The 15,570-nt window shown below is 63.5% G+C and overlaps 1 protein-coding gene and 1 long non-coding RNA gene across 2 annotated transcripts in view; both read left to right on the forward strand.

Moving 5' to 3' along the window:
- The window catches only part of LOC130543376 (uncharacterized), a 63,518-nt gene extending 48,958 nt beyond the window's left edge, over nucleotides 1-14,560 (forward strand). The window contains exon 3 of the long non-coding RNA XR_008958695.1: nucleotides 14,398-14,560. This is a non-coding gene — a long non-coding RNA (uncharacterized LOC130543376). The remainder of the gene's footprint in view (nucleotides 1-14,397) is intronic.
- Nucleotides 14,561-14,699: 139 nt separating this feature from the next.
- LOC113247714 (protein ELFN1) lies at nucleotides 14,700-15,566 on the forward strand (the record flags this gene model as incomplete). Its single annotated transcript, XM_026488999.4, has 1 exon — nucleotides 14,700-15,566. A coding segment is annotated over exon 1 (867 nt), but the record flags the coding sequence as incomplete, so codon positions are not given.
- Between the last annotated feature and the right edge of the window lie 4 nt (nucleotides 15,567-15,570).

Here is a 15,570-nt window from a genome sequence, read left to right on the forward strand (position 1 = left end):
AAGGATAGACTCGCGGAGGGGAGCGCGTCCTCACACCCCACTTGGGTGCTTTCCAGCGTTGTCAATTACGCCGAGAATTGAATGTCCTCCAGCTGCTCCGGCGGTCGGACTCCTGCCTGCCATGAGACAATAATCAGACACTTGTGCGTGCGGTGCGGGTGTGCGCGCCTGAAGCCTGGGGAGGGGCAGGGGGCCCACGGCCGCAGGGTCGCGCTCTGGGGACACGCACGCACGGTCATACTCAGACCCCTCCTCCCACGGGTCCCTCCCAGCCCCCACCCTGAAGCCCCCGGGAGGGGGACCCAGCCGGCAGTCTGTGGCGCCGCCTTTTCAGCCAGAGGGTGGCCAGCCCCCTGCCCACGACGCTTCCGGCTTCCAGGTTTTGCTCACCTTGGCCCTTTGAAACCTCCATGAGAGGCTCTATTTATAACAGCCAGCATATGGACCACGCCGGATTTCTTGCTCAGACATATGCTAGGAGGCATGGCACAGCCAGACGCAGCTGCAGCCCCCCTCCCCAGCCACACACACAGAGGAAGGCTCGCCCAGAGCTGCCCCGGCCCCGCACGGTGGTCCCCAGCACCCCTGGATCTCAGGGACTTGGGGTGGGCTGCAGGAGAAGGGACCCTGCCATCCGAGGGGATCTGCAGTCACGTCTAGCCCAGGGGCTGCCCAGGGAGGGTCCCCGAGCACCTCTTCTCCCAACCCCTGCAGAATATAGACCAGTGTGTGGGTGGGGGATAGTGTCCAGGGGAACGGAGCCTGTGTCCCCTGCCAGAGGAGGGGGCAGGCCACCAGTGCAGGCTCGGGGGAGCCGTGGGCCCGGCCAGGTGCCCCCTCCTCAGGGGACATGGGGACATGGGGACATGGGACATGTTCTGCACTTTGTTACAACACGTCTGTGTTCCTCTGTGGGTCCAAGGCTGCCCGGCTGACTCCCCTGCTCCTGATGGGACTTCCTTTCATGTCTGCATTCAGCTGGCTGACTCTAGTCCCTTCCCCAGTCCCATCTGGCGGGGGTATGGGGGCTCTGGCCGTGCCCGTGAAGATTCATTCTCAACCCCTTGCACCTGTGAGCTCCGCTATTCGCAGAGCAGGGAGAGGAGAGGGGTCCGGCTGGGTCCTCCCCACCCCTGGCTGTCCGGAGGGGGCCCCACCCTTTTCCAGTATCTGCTTGGGGCCAGGAAACCAGCGGAAATGGGGCCAGATCCAGATCCCAGTGCCCTGACCCCTGGCTGGCCCCCCAGTGGCCTCCACTTCCCCCCCACCAGACCGATGTTGGGGCACAGGCTTTGCTGGGTTCCGTGGCCCCTGCCCCTGAGACCACACTGGCCCCGCCCCAACCCCCCCGAGCGCCTCCGTGACTAACAGCAGAGCAGCCCCTCCCAGATCAATCCCGTTCCTGGTCTTGCAGCTATAATTAATGTTTGCTGTGTCATTAGATTGATTTTTTATGGACTCTGAGAGCTGGCGGGGCAAGCTGAGGGGCTGCTATGGGCTGACTGCAGCCCACCCCCCTGGGAAAGATGCCACCCCAACACTCAGGCTCCCCAGTCCTGGCTGCACCTCCCGGACTTCGCTTCCACTCTTCCCCGTCGCTCTGTCCCCAAATCCTGGCGATAGCCAGACCCTCACATGGCCCCGGTGGGTGCAGCATGGCGCACACAGAACGTGTGTGTCTTGTGCAGGCCCCTCGGTGAGCCTATGGGGTCAGCGGATTGTTCTCACGTCCCAGAGGAGAGGAGATGCAGGCCGAGAAAGTCTAAGCGATTTGGTGGCGGATGGTTCACACCCCATGAGCACCGCCTCCGGGAAGGCCTGCTGCACAGCGTCCTGGCCGTTCACAGACCCGGCTGCATTTACTCGTGATGGCCCCATTTGTATGAAGGTAAACTGAGTCTCAGAAGTGAGGGCAGCTGTATACACCTGCTGGCCCGGAGAGCAGCAGGGCCCAAGTCACACACGGGTCAGAGCCCCCCTTGTCCAGGCCGCTGCCCAGGGGAGTGGGCGCGCACTGGCCTTCCCTGACCCGCACACCACAGGCACCCCCCTCCTGCACCGGTGGTCTCACAGATCCCGGCGCCCCCGGAGTCTGAGGGCAAGGAGCTCCCTGTGACAGGCAGGGAAGGCGAGGTGCGGGGGACGCAGGGCTCACCCCGTCGTGGTCCTGCTCCCGCTCACCTGACGCTCACCTCCCGCTCACGTAACAGACCATCCCGAGCCACATGTCTTTGCGGAGCAGGCAGCCAAGGAGGGCTCAGCCGTGCAGCTCACCTTCACGCCCAGCCAGGCGCTCTCCCTACAGGCCCCCCACAGCCACCCACGCGCCTCCAGCTTCTCCGGCAGGTGGTGTCCGGGATGTGGCTTTCATCCGTGGTGGCTGCGTCTGCGAGTTGGTGGCCGAGGGCCGTGCCCAGGACACACAGGCTTCACTTCTGCCAGCACTGGCGGCCAGCGTGGTGTCTGGATCACCTGGATTCGAGGGGTGCAGAGACAGACACATGTCTGGGGAGGTCAGGGTCCCGGCACGGAGAGTGGACAGTGAGACGGTGCCATCTTTCGGGGGCGTCCTTCCTGCCACGGCTGCTGCCTCAAGCCCCTCGCTTCTGTGGGAATTCTGTTCTCCTCAGAGTGGTCGTTCTGAGAGGGTCCAAGCCTTCGCCCCTTTTGTATTCCCTGTGCCCCTGCTGCCCGACGTGGTGTCCATTCGTCCACGCACGGGTGCGAGGAATGTAGACCAGGAGGCTCCGCGGGGGCGGTCTCAGGGGCAGGGTGGTCTCAGAATCCTAACCTGGAGGCCGGTGTGGAATCCACGAAACAAGATGCCTCCAGGCTGGCGTATGCTTTCCCAGCAGATTTCTCTGCCGTTCACCCCACCTTGAGCCAGCCCTGAATCGTGGAACTCTGGAACGCACAGGAGACACTCCCTTGACAAAGTGGTTCATGGCACTTGCCCACACGGCTTCCGGGAGCACGTCCGCCGTGGAGGGGCCCCGAGCTCACAGACCCGGGAGTCTCGCCCGAGCTGGCAGCTGCCGTCTGCAGAAAACCACTCCGGGGAGGGGGGTGAGAATGGCCCCAAACCCCAGATTGCAAACACCGTACAGAAGTGAGACCTCACACGGATCTCACCCCTGAGGACTGGATGAGAAATCCTCTGGGAGACACAAACCTATCCAATTCCACAGAATGTTAGATCACCTGCCGTGAGTATGTGGGGTTTATCAGAAGAATTCAGAGATGGCTTAATAGTGGGGAAATCCATTAATTTAATATATGGCATCAACAGGTTGGCCGCGGGGCCGTGTTGGTAAATGACGAGAAGCATCTGACAAAATCTAGTGCTAGTTTCTGATCTGAAAGGAACGGCTAAAAATGGAAAGAAATAGTGTCTCAACTCCACAACCAGGATTGTGCTCAAGGATGAGATATTTCATGATTCCCGTTCAAAAACTTCTATTAAAAAAAACCCAACAGTGCCCTTTATCATTGTCCGGAAATTCCGGACATAGCAATAAGACATGAAACAGAATTTAATGGGATGGCTCTAGCAAAGAATCATAATTATTTGCCGGCAACCTGATTGGAAGCCTCAGGAAACCAAGAGAACCAGTGAAGTGATAATTTGAGAACTCAGCGAAGGGACCGGGCTGGATATAAAATAAACGTACACAAATCAATAATTCTCATCTGTACCAGCAACAGCCAGTCGGAAAACATAATGAGATAAATGGTCCCCGCTCACAGTGGCAACAGAAAAACCCCATGGGATTCCCGGGAATACATTTACAAGAAAAATTTGAGATCATTATGGAAGAACTCTGCGGGAGTTTCCTGGGAGACCAGAAAGAAAGCGGGCGTAGTGGGACAGGCCGTGCTGGAATATCTCAATCCCGAAGGTTCTTCCAAAATTAATTTGTAGGCTCCGTGTGGTCCCATCCGTACCTTGGCGGCATGTTTTGAAGAGCTGTATCAAGTCGCTTGGAAGACGCACGCCGAGCAAAGGTTCTGGAAAAGGAACAGTGAGAAAGGGTGTCTTCTGTCCTCCATACGGAAGCTCGTTGCAGGGTTCCAGGGATATAAGTGGCGCTGTTTAGGTGTCACGAGAGGGCAAGAGGCCATCGATGCAACAGCACGGTCCCCAGACAGAGGCGTCCGTACACGCGCAACCGCGTGCCACCCAGCGAGGTGTGCGACGGAGAGGGGGTCCACGAGTAATGGCAGCAGGACAGCAGGTGCACATGGAGACCCTCCCAGGGAAGTCATGACACGTGGCTGCCCTCCTTTACGGGTGATCTCCACGGGCTCGGTCCCCGTGCACTCCGTACTCCGTGCCTGGGAAGGACGCAGAAGATCCAGCCCTCTGTGCTAGGCTCCTTCCGCCCACGGTCTGACGGACGGGGCGGGATGCACGGGGGCACAGCCGGGCTGCCTTGGGCTCACAAGGGGAGACCCCAGCCCCTCTCAGGAGTCCAAACAGAGAGCACTGTGGTGGGAGAGGTTATGTCCCAGGCGGGGAAACAGCAGCTTAGAGAAAATGGAAGAGAAGCAGGTTGACCTCTGCCCTACAGGGCGAGGCAGGCCGGCAGGGACACGGGCTCTCTTGAGGGCACTGGGGAGCCATGCGGGGTTGCAGGGGGAGGACAGGCTTGACCAGACGTGCCATGGGAAGCACGCTCCAGTCGGGGTGGGCGATGGCACATCGCAAATCGACCGAGGGAACAGATGACCCTGTTGCGGGAGGGGTCGATTTTACTCCTCCTTTACACCAGTGAAATACCTTCCAGGCGGGTCAAAAGTTAAATGTTAAGAATTCAGACCATAAAGATGTGAGCAGACGGAGGTGATGTCTGCTCTTAGGACGGCTCGGAGTTCCCCAGGCTGCCAAGCAGCGACGCCGTGTGTGTGTGTGTGTGTGTGTGTGTGTGTGTGTATTCCGTGACAAATTAAAAACGAGAGTGTGTAGGCCCAGGCCTGCCCCTCCAGAAGCCTCTTTCCTGGGACGTGAGCCTGAGGCCCCAGGGGGCACCGGGGCTGCAGGGAAGGGGATCTTGTTCTCAGAGCGCCCTAGCCAGAGGACCACCGGCACCAGTCTCCTGCCAGGTGTCCACGGGGCGTGGTGGGCTCGCGAGGGTGCCGTGAGGGAGGGGGTGGCTTCTGGAGGGCCAGGGCCTGTCGGGGTCTGGTGGTCCTGGCCGCGGCCATGAGAGTAACAGATCCCCTGGGATGTGTAGACGCCCGCGGGAGCGCCAGGCAGGCTGGGTTTCGTCAGAAACCCTGGTGTTGATCTGGTCACATAGGGGAGAGAGCCCCATTTCCAATGAGGAGACACCCTGGCTGCCAAGGGACCGTGCTGGCTGTACCTCCCCTGATCTTGGACCCTCGCCAGAGCGGCCGACTGCCCACCAGCGTGGTGACCTCGGAGGCACAGCCGGTGGCCTGGTCAGCCCGGGGGCAGGATGTGTCCTGGCTCCGTCCCAGCCCGTGTGGCATCACTGACGCTTCTTAGACTGGACTTGGCTTCGTACCTCGTTTCCCTCATTCGTTTAATGTTCGAGGGGCTAACTGCTCACTTATAACTTCTGCTCGAAAACCATGCCGCAGATCTTCAGTATGACTCTTAGTGGCCAGGAAACGTGCTCCGAGAAAATTGTCATAGCAATGGGGACTCGAGGCAGGACCTGACGGGTGAGCGGGGTGGGCAGTGGTCACCACGTCTGGGTGCGTGGCTCCGGCTGGTGGAGCGCGGGACGGGGAGCTGTGTCCCCTGAGGCCCTCCCGGCGTTCTGCGTGGAGGTCCTGCCTTCCGCTGGAGCTGGGAACAGGGACGGAATCCCCGGGCTCAGAAAGGGCTTCCAGAGTTCAGGGCTCCTGGGGGTTTAGGTTTGACCGGGAAGAGCAGAACTAGCAAATCTCCAAGTTCACACTCAGTCTGGCCATCCCTCAAAACAACTGGAGAAATTCAGGTCAGACTAAAGATAGAACTTCCTGGCTGCCAGGGTTAGGAGGGTGTGATGGGGAAGAGTACCAGGTGTCCCTTAGACACCTAGACCCTTGCCTGGCGTCCGCGACATGCTTCCCGATGGCGGGGGGGTGGGGGAGAGGGTGGTGTTCCTGGAGAGGGTCATGCGTCGCCGTCCGGCCCCCCTGGAGGCCGGCCAGCCACCCCTCTCCTGGTCCCTGCCAGCGCCTGAGCAAGAGACCATCGCAAAGTGATTTCTCCCTCCAACAGTGCTGTACATCATGTTTTTTAATTTAAAAAGATGCCCAGTGGAAGCAGAACAGACCATTAAATGTTTGGATCCCTAATTAACTCTGGAGCAGCCAGGAGCTGCGGGGCCTGGCAGGAGAGGGACGGGGTGAGCCCGGCGTCGTTGCAGGGGGCAGGACGCCACCCCCAGCCCTGTCACAGCCCTGCCCGCTGTGTCTGTGGCTCCGGGAACCCCAGCCCACCTTCCCGGGCCAGGCGGGAGCTGGGGCTGGTGCACACAGCCCTGGGCCGCGGCTCCGTTCCAGCTGCGGGGTTACCTCCGGCACCTCCGGGGTGGGGCCATAACCAGCATTGTTACCGAGCAGCGAGGTGGAGGCTGGTGCTATGTTCCACGGCCCTCGCCCAAGCCCGGCCTGGGCTTGCTGGCTTGCCCTCGTTCGTGCAGCCTATTTCCCTCTCCGTCTTCCTGGGGCTGATGCTGGTACCTGCCTCCCCGGGCATTGGGGAAGGGACTCACATACAGGAGATACTCGCCGAATGCGGGGTCCTGGAGGCAATGAGGGGCTACCACTTGTCTGCCCATCCCAGACTCTGGCCAGGCAGACTGCAGCTCAGGGCTCCTGTGGACCCCCCAAGGTCACCGGGCAGGTGAGCTGGGCACTCGGCACTCTCCCCAGGCTCCATCTGTCCACCTCCTCCAGCGCCCTCTGCATCCTTGTGGGGTGGAGGGCATGGGGCAGGTGACGGTCTCGCTACTTTATGCCTCCCAGCCTGCCTCCCAGAGGACGAAGCCAGGGCCAGCTGAGGTCGGGGGCTTGCCAGACTGACCCTGTGGCCAAGTCGTGAGGATCTGGGCCTGCCGAGTCAGCACTGCTGGGCCACCGACCGCAGGAGCCCGTGGCAGCTTCTGTGAATAAATACGGAGTGGGAACGGGGAGGGCAGCTTCAAGGTGGGTGATGAGTCGGGGGACAGTGTTCATGGGGCCCTGGTGCTGGGGACAGCAGAGTGGGTGGCTCGCTGGAGTCAAGAAACCCACAGGGCCCATCCTGCTGGCCTGTTCGGTCCACCCCCACGGCCTTGAACGTGCATTCCCTCCCTATCCACCTGAGGTCAGGGGTCTGCCAGAGGAGGAAATGAGTATTTATAGGGCGCGCCTGTACCAGGCAACATGCTGGAAGGTTCGAATGATGGGGTCGTGTTACCCTCGCTGTAAGGCTGCAAGGGAGCCACCCCGATGATCTCCATTTGGCAGAGGGGGAGAGAGGCTCAGAGAGGCTCACTGACTTGCCCAAGGTCACACAGCCAGAGCGTGGCACAGCCAACACTCTTGGCCTGGCCCAGGAGCCTGAGGCCCGAGCCGGCTGTGTGCCCCCTTCAGGCGGGCAGGCCTGGCCCCACGCGGGCTTGGCTGGCCCGGGCCGAGTGGTCCGCCTCGTGGTGGCGCGTCCCTGCTGTGCCTGTCGCGGCCCAGGGGGCTCTGCGACAGAGCCAAGCTGCAGCAGCAGACAGACGTTAGCAGTAAACATGATCTACCGGCCAAACATTGGAGCAGTAAGAAGTTATCGATCTATAACTTTCGGCCCATCTCCCCGCCTCCCTGTGTTCCTGGCCCACGGCCCGTTTCCTTCTGGACGCGGAGAGCCCAGGCTCTAGCGGAGTCCCCGGGCCCGCGCAGGCCTCCTGTCTGGGCGCCGAGACAGAGCAGAGGAATGGTGTTTGCAGGCGGATGCTTTCCGTCCCGGCACGGCCGTGGTGATTGTGCAGATCCTGCCGTCAGAAGTTTAAGAGCCTGGAACCACTGTAGTTCTTTATTTCATGAGCGGCTGACGTGGTGGGACAGACGTGGTGCCAGACGCGTGACCACTGTGGCCGCTGTCCCCCAGGGCGGCAGAGGGGCGAGGGCAGTGCACGCTCGCGTGGGGGTCAGGAGGGTCGAGCCGTGCGTGCGCACGTGCGATCAGGGGATACCACGAGGGCTCGGGGCACCTCCGCTCTGAGGAGCCCTCGGAGGCCCCCAGCCCAACCCTTTCTTTAGTGTTACAGGTGGGGAAACCGAGGCCTGGAGCAGCCCAGGCTCGGGCAGGTCCCTGTCCTTCCCCGGTGTCACCGATTCTCCCCACCCCAGGATGGAGAGGGAGGAGCGGTCCCCCCACAGCCCAGTGCCTCCATCGCGCCTCAGGAGCAGGGAGCCCGGGCTCCGCTCCTGCCACCACACCCATCCACACTGGTCCCGGGATGCCTGCCCCCTTCCTGGACAGCCCGCACTCCCCGGACCGGTACTGTTCTCTGATGGCATGTGCTTTCTGCCTCCTCCCTCTGCCTGGGACACCCGCTAACCCCTCTTCTTTGCCTAACTCCTACTCATCCGCTAGGACCCTTCAAACGGCATCTAGGGGAGGCCTTCCCTGATTGCCTACCGTTTCATAGCACCTTCCTGGCCCTGCGCAGGCCTCCCCCTCTTGTTTCCTGCTGTGAGGGCCTTGGGGGCCTGTCCCTGAATGCCCGACGCCTGGCATGTCCCTGCTGTGGACGAGGACATGAATGCCAGGGCCCTCCTGACAGGGGGAGGACCGGCTCTGGGTGTGTGTGTGTGACAATCCCATGCTCATATCTAAGTATTTTCTGCAGTCCGGGGGGCTGGGCCCCACTCTGAGTGGCTGGGAGACTCGTCCTCCCCCATCCAGGCGGGATGCTTCCTTCCGAAAGCTTTCTTTCCCAGGGCCCTCTTCATGCTCGCGCTCTTCCCCCTCCCCACCAGGTGCCTTTAAACGGCCAGCTGCTGCGTCACCCTCAGGACAGGCCCCCTGCCCTCAGCCTGCCAGCTCCCGTGTGAGTACGCCTGCTGGGGGGCTTACACCTCCCACAGCTCACCAGACAGGGCTCCACACCAGATGTCCACTACGGGGTCCCCCACGGTGCCCCCTCTCCAGAGGGACCGAGCACAGTGCCAGTGGAACCCGGCCTCCCCCTCTCTACTTTCAGGGTTTTGTCGGTGCCCCAGCTCTGCATGCCCAGGAACTGGGGAATGCTGGCCACCACAGCCGGCTGCATCCACCCCCAGGCCCGTCCCTGGGAGGCCCCGTGAGTACCTCCCTCTCCGTGCAGGCCTGGGCAGGGCCACAAGTCCCCGGGGCAGCCAGGGGCTCCCGTCAGTCCCCTTTCCTGGGTACCACGTGGGCCCTCCACAGGGAGCTGTGGGGTCAGTGGCCACGCGACTCAGGTGGGCATGTCCTGTCATACTAGCCAAGGCTCCCTGGCCAGTTCTCTCTCCTGGGCCACGGAGGGCATGTGGCTGTCCCCTGTCCCGTCCCCATGGAGGACAGCCACGAGGCTTAATGATGTGATGGCTCTGGGACTTGTCCCGTCTCTCCTGTCCCTCCCCCTGGGTGTCTGGTAAGCTCAGGCCAGCCCTGTTCGGTGGCTGCTGTAGACCCCACAGGTGTGTGTGAACATGCATGTGCAGACACACGTGTGCAGACAGGTGTGGGGCCGCGGATACGTGCTTGCACGCATACGCACAGAAGGCTGGCCATCCGTGTGCGCGTGACTGCCAACCGCGCCAGGCACCACCGGGGGCTGGGGGCTTCTGGTCTCTGCTGGGGTGCCCTCTGCCCCCTCCTAGCTGGGACACGAGGAGACCCCAGACTCACGTCCACTGACCAAGGGCAGAAGTGAGGTGAGCGGGGACTGGCCCCGAAGCTGTCCCCGTAGGGGCCAGAAACCAAGCGCCGTCGCTCTGTGATGCACCAGGCCGCACCCGGCCCATCTCTCCCTCTGAGGTGCGGGGCCCACGTGAGGCGTCGGTGAAGTGGGCAGGGGGGCCGGCACCGAGCCTGGGTGCAGCAAGTGCCCGGGGGAGGTGTGCATGGAGAAACACCACCGGGAGGGCAGGTTGGTGTTTGTCAAAGTGAGGACATCAGACAGACGTGCGTTTCCCATCCCGTCGGGTGCGTCAGAATCCGCGGATCACGGGTGGCTTGGGCCGGTGTGGCCCCCAGTGACGTGGGCTGTGGCTGCGGGGCTGGTCTGTGTCCCTGCAGAGCGTGGGGACCGCTCCCACTCACTGGCCCGAAGAAACCCAAGAAGGTCATGATCTGGGGAAGGCCCAAGCCCCTTGGGGGGGAGGCACGGTTTACTCCCATTTCGCAGATGAGAAAACAGCTGAAGGCCGGTGCCTTCCCCGTGGAACTGCTGCCACATGTCAGCTGCCGCTCCGGGCAGGGGACATCCCAGCAGCCGAGGGGTCATGGGGCTCCTGTCTGGAGCTTGCGGCCCAGCTGGGGAGGGACCAGCAGTGAATAAAGGAGTGAATAAGCAGGTGCCAGGCAGGGCTTAAAAGGGGTGCTGTTCAGACTGGGGGAGCTGTTGGCCCTGGGACCTGAAGCAAGAGCTTTGCGGGGAGAGACCAGGGCGCAGGGGCCCTGCAGCCAGAAGGACGGGGGTGGTGTGTGCAGGGGGAGATGGCGGATGGATGGGGACCCAGCAGCAAGGCCTGGTAGGTCCCGGTGGAGCCCGGGTTTTCCTCCGCTTGCTCACGGAAGAACGGATGTCATCCGGGGCTGTGGGCGGGGACGGCGGTGTGGCAGGATCTCATGACTGCACTCCAAGGTCCCTGTGGCTGCGGAGGGGAGAGTGCCTTGTGGGCAGGAGCCGAGGCAGGAGCCGCTGGCATCGGCCCAGCGAGAGGGGGTGCTGGCTTGGACCAGCGTGGCCGCCGACCCTGGAGACGCTGGGAGGTGGGGTGGGCACTTGTGCTTCTGGGCTGGCTGTCGGGAGCGAGGGGAGTGCGCGCTAGATTTGGGGTTTGAGGGACTGTGGGGGAGGTGAAGCATGAGACTGGGGGGGGTCTGTAGGTGTGGGGGCCGGCGCCCAGGGCGGCTGAGACCCCCAGGAAAGTGAGCAGAGGCGGTGCAGGCTGAGGTCGGAGCCAAGCCTCAGGGACCACGGAGGGGACTGGACGGGAGAGGCGGCAGCTCAGAGACCAGAAGCAGAAGGAGCTCCAGGAAAGGGCGGCCGGTTCCCTGGCCAGGTGCTGCTGTGGGGCCGAGAAATTAAACACGGTATGCCCTCGGAGCTGGCAAGACAGGTGACGCCAGGGGGATGCCGGGGTGGACGCCATGCTGGAGGGCTGGCGCTGGAAACCGCTGGCGGTCCTTTCAAGAAAATCAGCTCTGAGGGGAAGCAGATGGGGCAGGGGCTAGAGAGTATTTGTGTCTATGGAAGGTTCTAGAACTATGCTGTCCAGTATGACAGCCACAGATCTAGCACCCAGTGGCTGCATGGGGCCAGGGCTTGCCCGGTTGGACAGCAACACGACCTGGCAGGGAGAGGCGCTAATGCTGCGGGACGAGGCGCTGGCAGAGGGATCCCAGGCCTGCAGGGGTGCGGCGGCAGATGCAGGCAGGGGGAGGGGCAGGTACGGGTAGGGGTGGCTGTGACACAGGCCTGTGCCCCCCACCGGCCTGGCGAACACTCCGCAGGCATCCTGGGTAGGTTTGTTTAAGGACTGACCGGCCGGGCGCAGAGGACAGGTGTGCATGTGAAGTAATTAGGGGTGAAGGGGGCGGGGGGCTGGTGATACGGCCAGTGACAGACGACTGACGATGAACGAGTGAGTCCGGGAGGAGAGGGCAGTCCGGGGGGTGGCGCGCGATCTGAGCCGAGCGCTTCTAGTGGATTCGCTTGTTCCCCTGGGCATGTTTCCCGAGGCCCATGGGATGTTCACCCCTCTGCTCGCAGAGCCAGTCCCTGCCGCTGAGGGGCCTCCTGGAGGGACCAGGCTCCTGAGGGTGCGGACGCCCAGCCCCCAGCCCCGACGGGAGGAGGGCGGTCACTCATGGCGTGATCCTGCCCAGGCCTCCGTTTCTTTTGTATAGAGCGCGTTGTGGAACGAGAATCTGGGGTCCCTCGGAGGCCAGGTCTTGGGGGCTATAAGAGGGGCAGAGGGGACTGGCCAGCAGGGTCACACCCAGACTCCTAGCATGTTCTTCCACCTGAGGCCAGGTGAGGGGACAGGGGACCCCCATCCCCACGCAGCCCAGGCTCTGGGGGCAGGTGAGAGCAAGACACCCGCCAGGCCAGAGGGAACACCCGGGGTGGGGACATGTCCTGTCATCATGGCCGGGGACCAGCCCTGCCTCCCTCATCACAGGGGCCAGCCTGCTGGAGGCAGCTCCGGGGGGAGGGGGTGGTGCACAGGGGAGGAGAGACGGGTCCCCAGAACCACGTGCCCGTCCCAAGGTGCCACATTCCTAGACGGTCGCCCTGGGCTGGGAGGTGCCGGCCCACCACGTGTACACGTTCCACGGAGCCGTGTTCTCCCGAAGGCACACCTGTCCACGTGCACGGGCCGTAACCTGTGTCCCAACATGCACGTCAGTACATCCTCACCCTCACACACATGTGGGAGCCCGCCTGTGGGCCCCACATGCACACGAACCCACGTGTACACGCAGCTCCCAGAGCCACCACGGCGCCGAGCGGCCCCGGTGGGGGGGGCGGGGGCAGGGAGGGGTTGGTAGCCTGGGGGGCCGTCCCTCCTCCGCAGGCGCCTGCCTGTGATAAGACTTCTTCGGGCCCTGTAATCCTCCTTAACTTGACTTTGGGTTATTTTGAGCAAGAGATTAAAGGTGATTACAATCAGCATTGCTGAGGCGCCGCACTTCCTAGACAGGCCTGCTCTGCACACCTGCTTCCGGAGGCAGGAGCCAGCCTGACCCACACTGCCCCCGCCTGCCTGCCCACCCACTGCCTCCCGGTGCGGCCGGCGAGGGTCCCCTGTGGAGGGGGCAGAGGCAGGCCACGCGGTGTTGCAGGGTGGTGATGGCGGTGATGGCGGTGCACTCCGTGCTCCCCAGGGAGACCATGCAGGGACCCCAGCCTCCCCTAGCAGGCTACCCCCCCCCCCCCGCCCCAGCTGGCCCCTGGAGCCACTTCCCACTGGCCCAGAAGGCCCAGTGCTTTGCAAGGAGTCGCACAGCTACGGGGCCAGCCCAGGAGGACCGCTCCCCGGCTCCCACCCAGTCTGATCTCTCCCCTCTCTGCCGATCACATCTTCCCCAGAAGCCAGGTCAAACGGTGCTCTATGAAGTTTCCAAAGAGGAAGGAAATCCATTTCACATCATTATATTTTGTTCCCTAATTGAAGCTTCCTTGGTGCAGACTAGTTGCAAACGTCAATATCCGTGAAGCGCGCTCAGCTGGCTGCCGGCCAGGCCACAGAGCGGCTGCAGAGGCCAGCTGTAAATCCAAATATTAACAGGAAGCACATGCCCGTCCGTCTGTCCTGTGGGAGACCTACGGGGGGGCAGAGGGCAGGTCCCCGCAGACCGGAGGTCCTCCTGCAGCCGGGGCAGGCGTCCTCGGGGAGCCGTGTCCAGCCACGGGGCTCCCCAGCTGGACACAGGAGGGACGGCCCTGTCCTGGGGATGCACAGGGTCCGGTGGGGCAGCGGGCACCATCCCCTCACATCGTGTCTTGGGAACTGGCTGGCCGAGCTGGGAGGGGTTGGTCCTGGCCTGAGCCCGGTCAGGGGTCATGGGGGGCCTGGGGGAATCGTGGTGGAGCCACTCCTTCCTTCCAGACCTTTCTGCCAGGGTCTCCCCACGAGGGGTGGGTGACAGCCTCCAGTCCCCCAAGACCATTCAGCTGGCTAATCTGGGGAACCTGAGGGCCAGAGGGGTGTGATGTGCCCGGACCCAGAACCTGGCCATCCTCCATGCTGGCTGCCTCCCCGGAGGACCCTTGGGCCGGTGCTCAAAGCACCCTCTGCAGGCAGCTGTGAGTGCTGTGGCCGGACCCCCCAGGAGAGGACGTCCCTGTCTCTCTCCCATCAGTCACGCGAGTGGCCCTGCGCCGGTCACGTGGTTCTGAATTCTCTGGGGCCACCATCACTTTGAGCCCGGCCGAGTGGGTGGGGTTTTGTCCCCTCCGAGAGGAAACAAGGCTGGGGGCCAGGGAGGGCTTGGGACAGGGGCTTCCCTTCACTCCCCTCGCCCCGAGACACAACCTATCCTGAGCTCTCCTATCACGTGGCATTGTTCTGCCGGATCACGGGCTCCCCGAACGTGCCTCCCTGTTTGACCAGGGGGCTCGGCGGGGCCTGGCGCAGGGCCACAGTCAACCGCGGGGCCTTCCCGAACCCCAGCATCTCCTGACGGCTCTCTCCTCTTCTGTCTTGCCACAGGACCACGGAGCTGGAGGCGCGGGGCGGAGCTGTCGAGACGCCCAGGCCGATGGGGGAGGAGGCCACGGCCTCGGCAGGACACGGGTGGATGACCGGGGGCATCGGGCAGTGAGGGCGGCGGCCCCCTCCCAGCACCCGCGCGACGCCACCATGCGGTCTGGGACAGGACACCCCTGAGAGCGCCGGCCCCCTCCCCTCCCGCCCCTCTGTCCCTCCAGGGGCTGCCGCCCAGCCCCCCCCGCCCCCCAATCCCCCAGTCCCCCAGGGCAGGCAGTGCGGGCTCTCCCGTGAAGGCGGTCCCCATGGCCGGGTGCCGGTGGGGCGCGCTGTGGGTATGCGTGGCGGCGGCCACCCTGCTGCACGCGGGCGGGCTGGCCGACGGCGACTGCTGGCTGATCGAGGGTGACAAGGGCTTCGTGTGGCTGGCCATCTGCAGCCAGAACCAGCCGCCGTACGAGGCCATCCCGCAGCACATCAACAACACCATCGTGGACCTGCGGCTCAACGAGAACCGAATCCGCAGCGTGCAGTTCGCCTCGCTGAGCCGCTTCGGCAACCTCACGTACCTCAACCTCACCAAGAACGAGATCGCCTACATCGAGGACGGCGCCTTCTCGGGCCAGTTCAACCTGCAGGTGCTGCAGCTGGGCTACAACCGTCTGCGCAACCTGACGGAGGGCGTGCTGCGCGGGCTGGGCAAGCTGGAGTACCTGTACCTGCAGGCCAACCTCATCGAGGTGGTCACGCCCAGCGCCTTCTGGGAGTGCCCCAACATCGTCAACATCGACCTGTCCATGAACCGCATCCAGCGGCTGCACAGCGCCACCTTCGCGGGCCTGGCCAAGCTGTCCGTGTGCGAGCTCTACAGCAACCCGTTCTACTGCTCCTGCGAGCTCCTGGGCTTCCTGCGCTGGCTGGCCGCCTTCACCAACGCCACGCAGACCTACGACCGCATGCAGTGCGAGTCGCCCCCGCTCTACTCTGGCTACTTCCTGCTGGGCCAGGGCCGCCACGGCCAGCGCAGCATTCTCGGCAAGCTGCAGTCCGTGTGCACCGACGGCTCCTACGCGGCCGAGCCGCCCCCTGCGCCGGGCCGCCTACCCCCCGGCCGCTCACCGCCCCCGCCGCCCCCGCCGCCCGAGCCCAGCGAGGCCCCGTGCGCCGACGAGGAGT

Source organism: Ursus arctos, unplaced genomic scaffold, assembly GCF_023065955.2.
Source record: "Ursus arctos isolate Adak ecotype North America unplaced genomic scaffold, UrsArc2.0 scaffold_111, whole genome shotgun sequence".
Classification (NCBI taxonomy): domain Eukaryota; kingdom Metazoa; phylum Chordata; class Mammalia; order Carnivora; family Ursidae; genus Ursus; species Ursus arctos.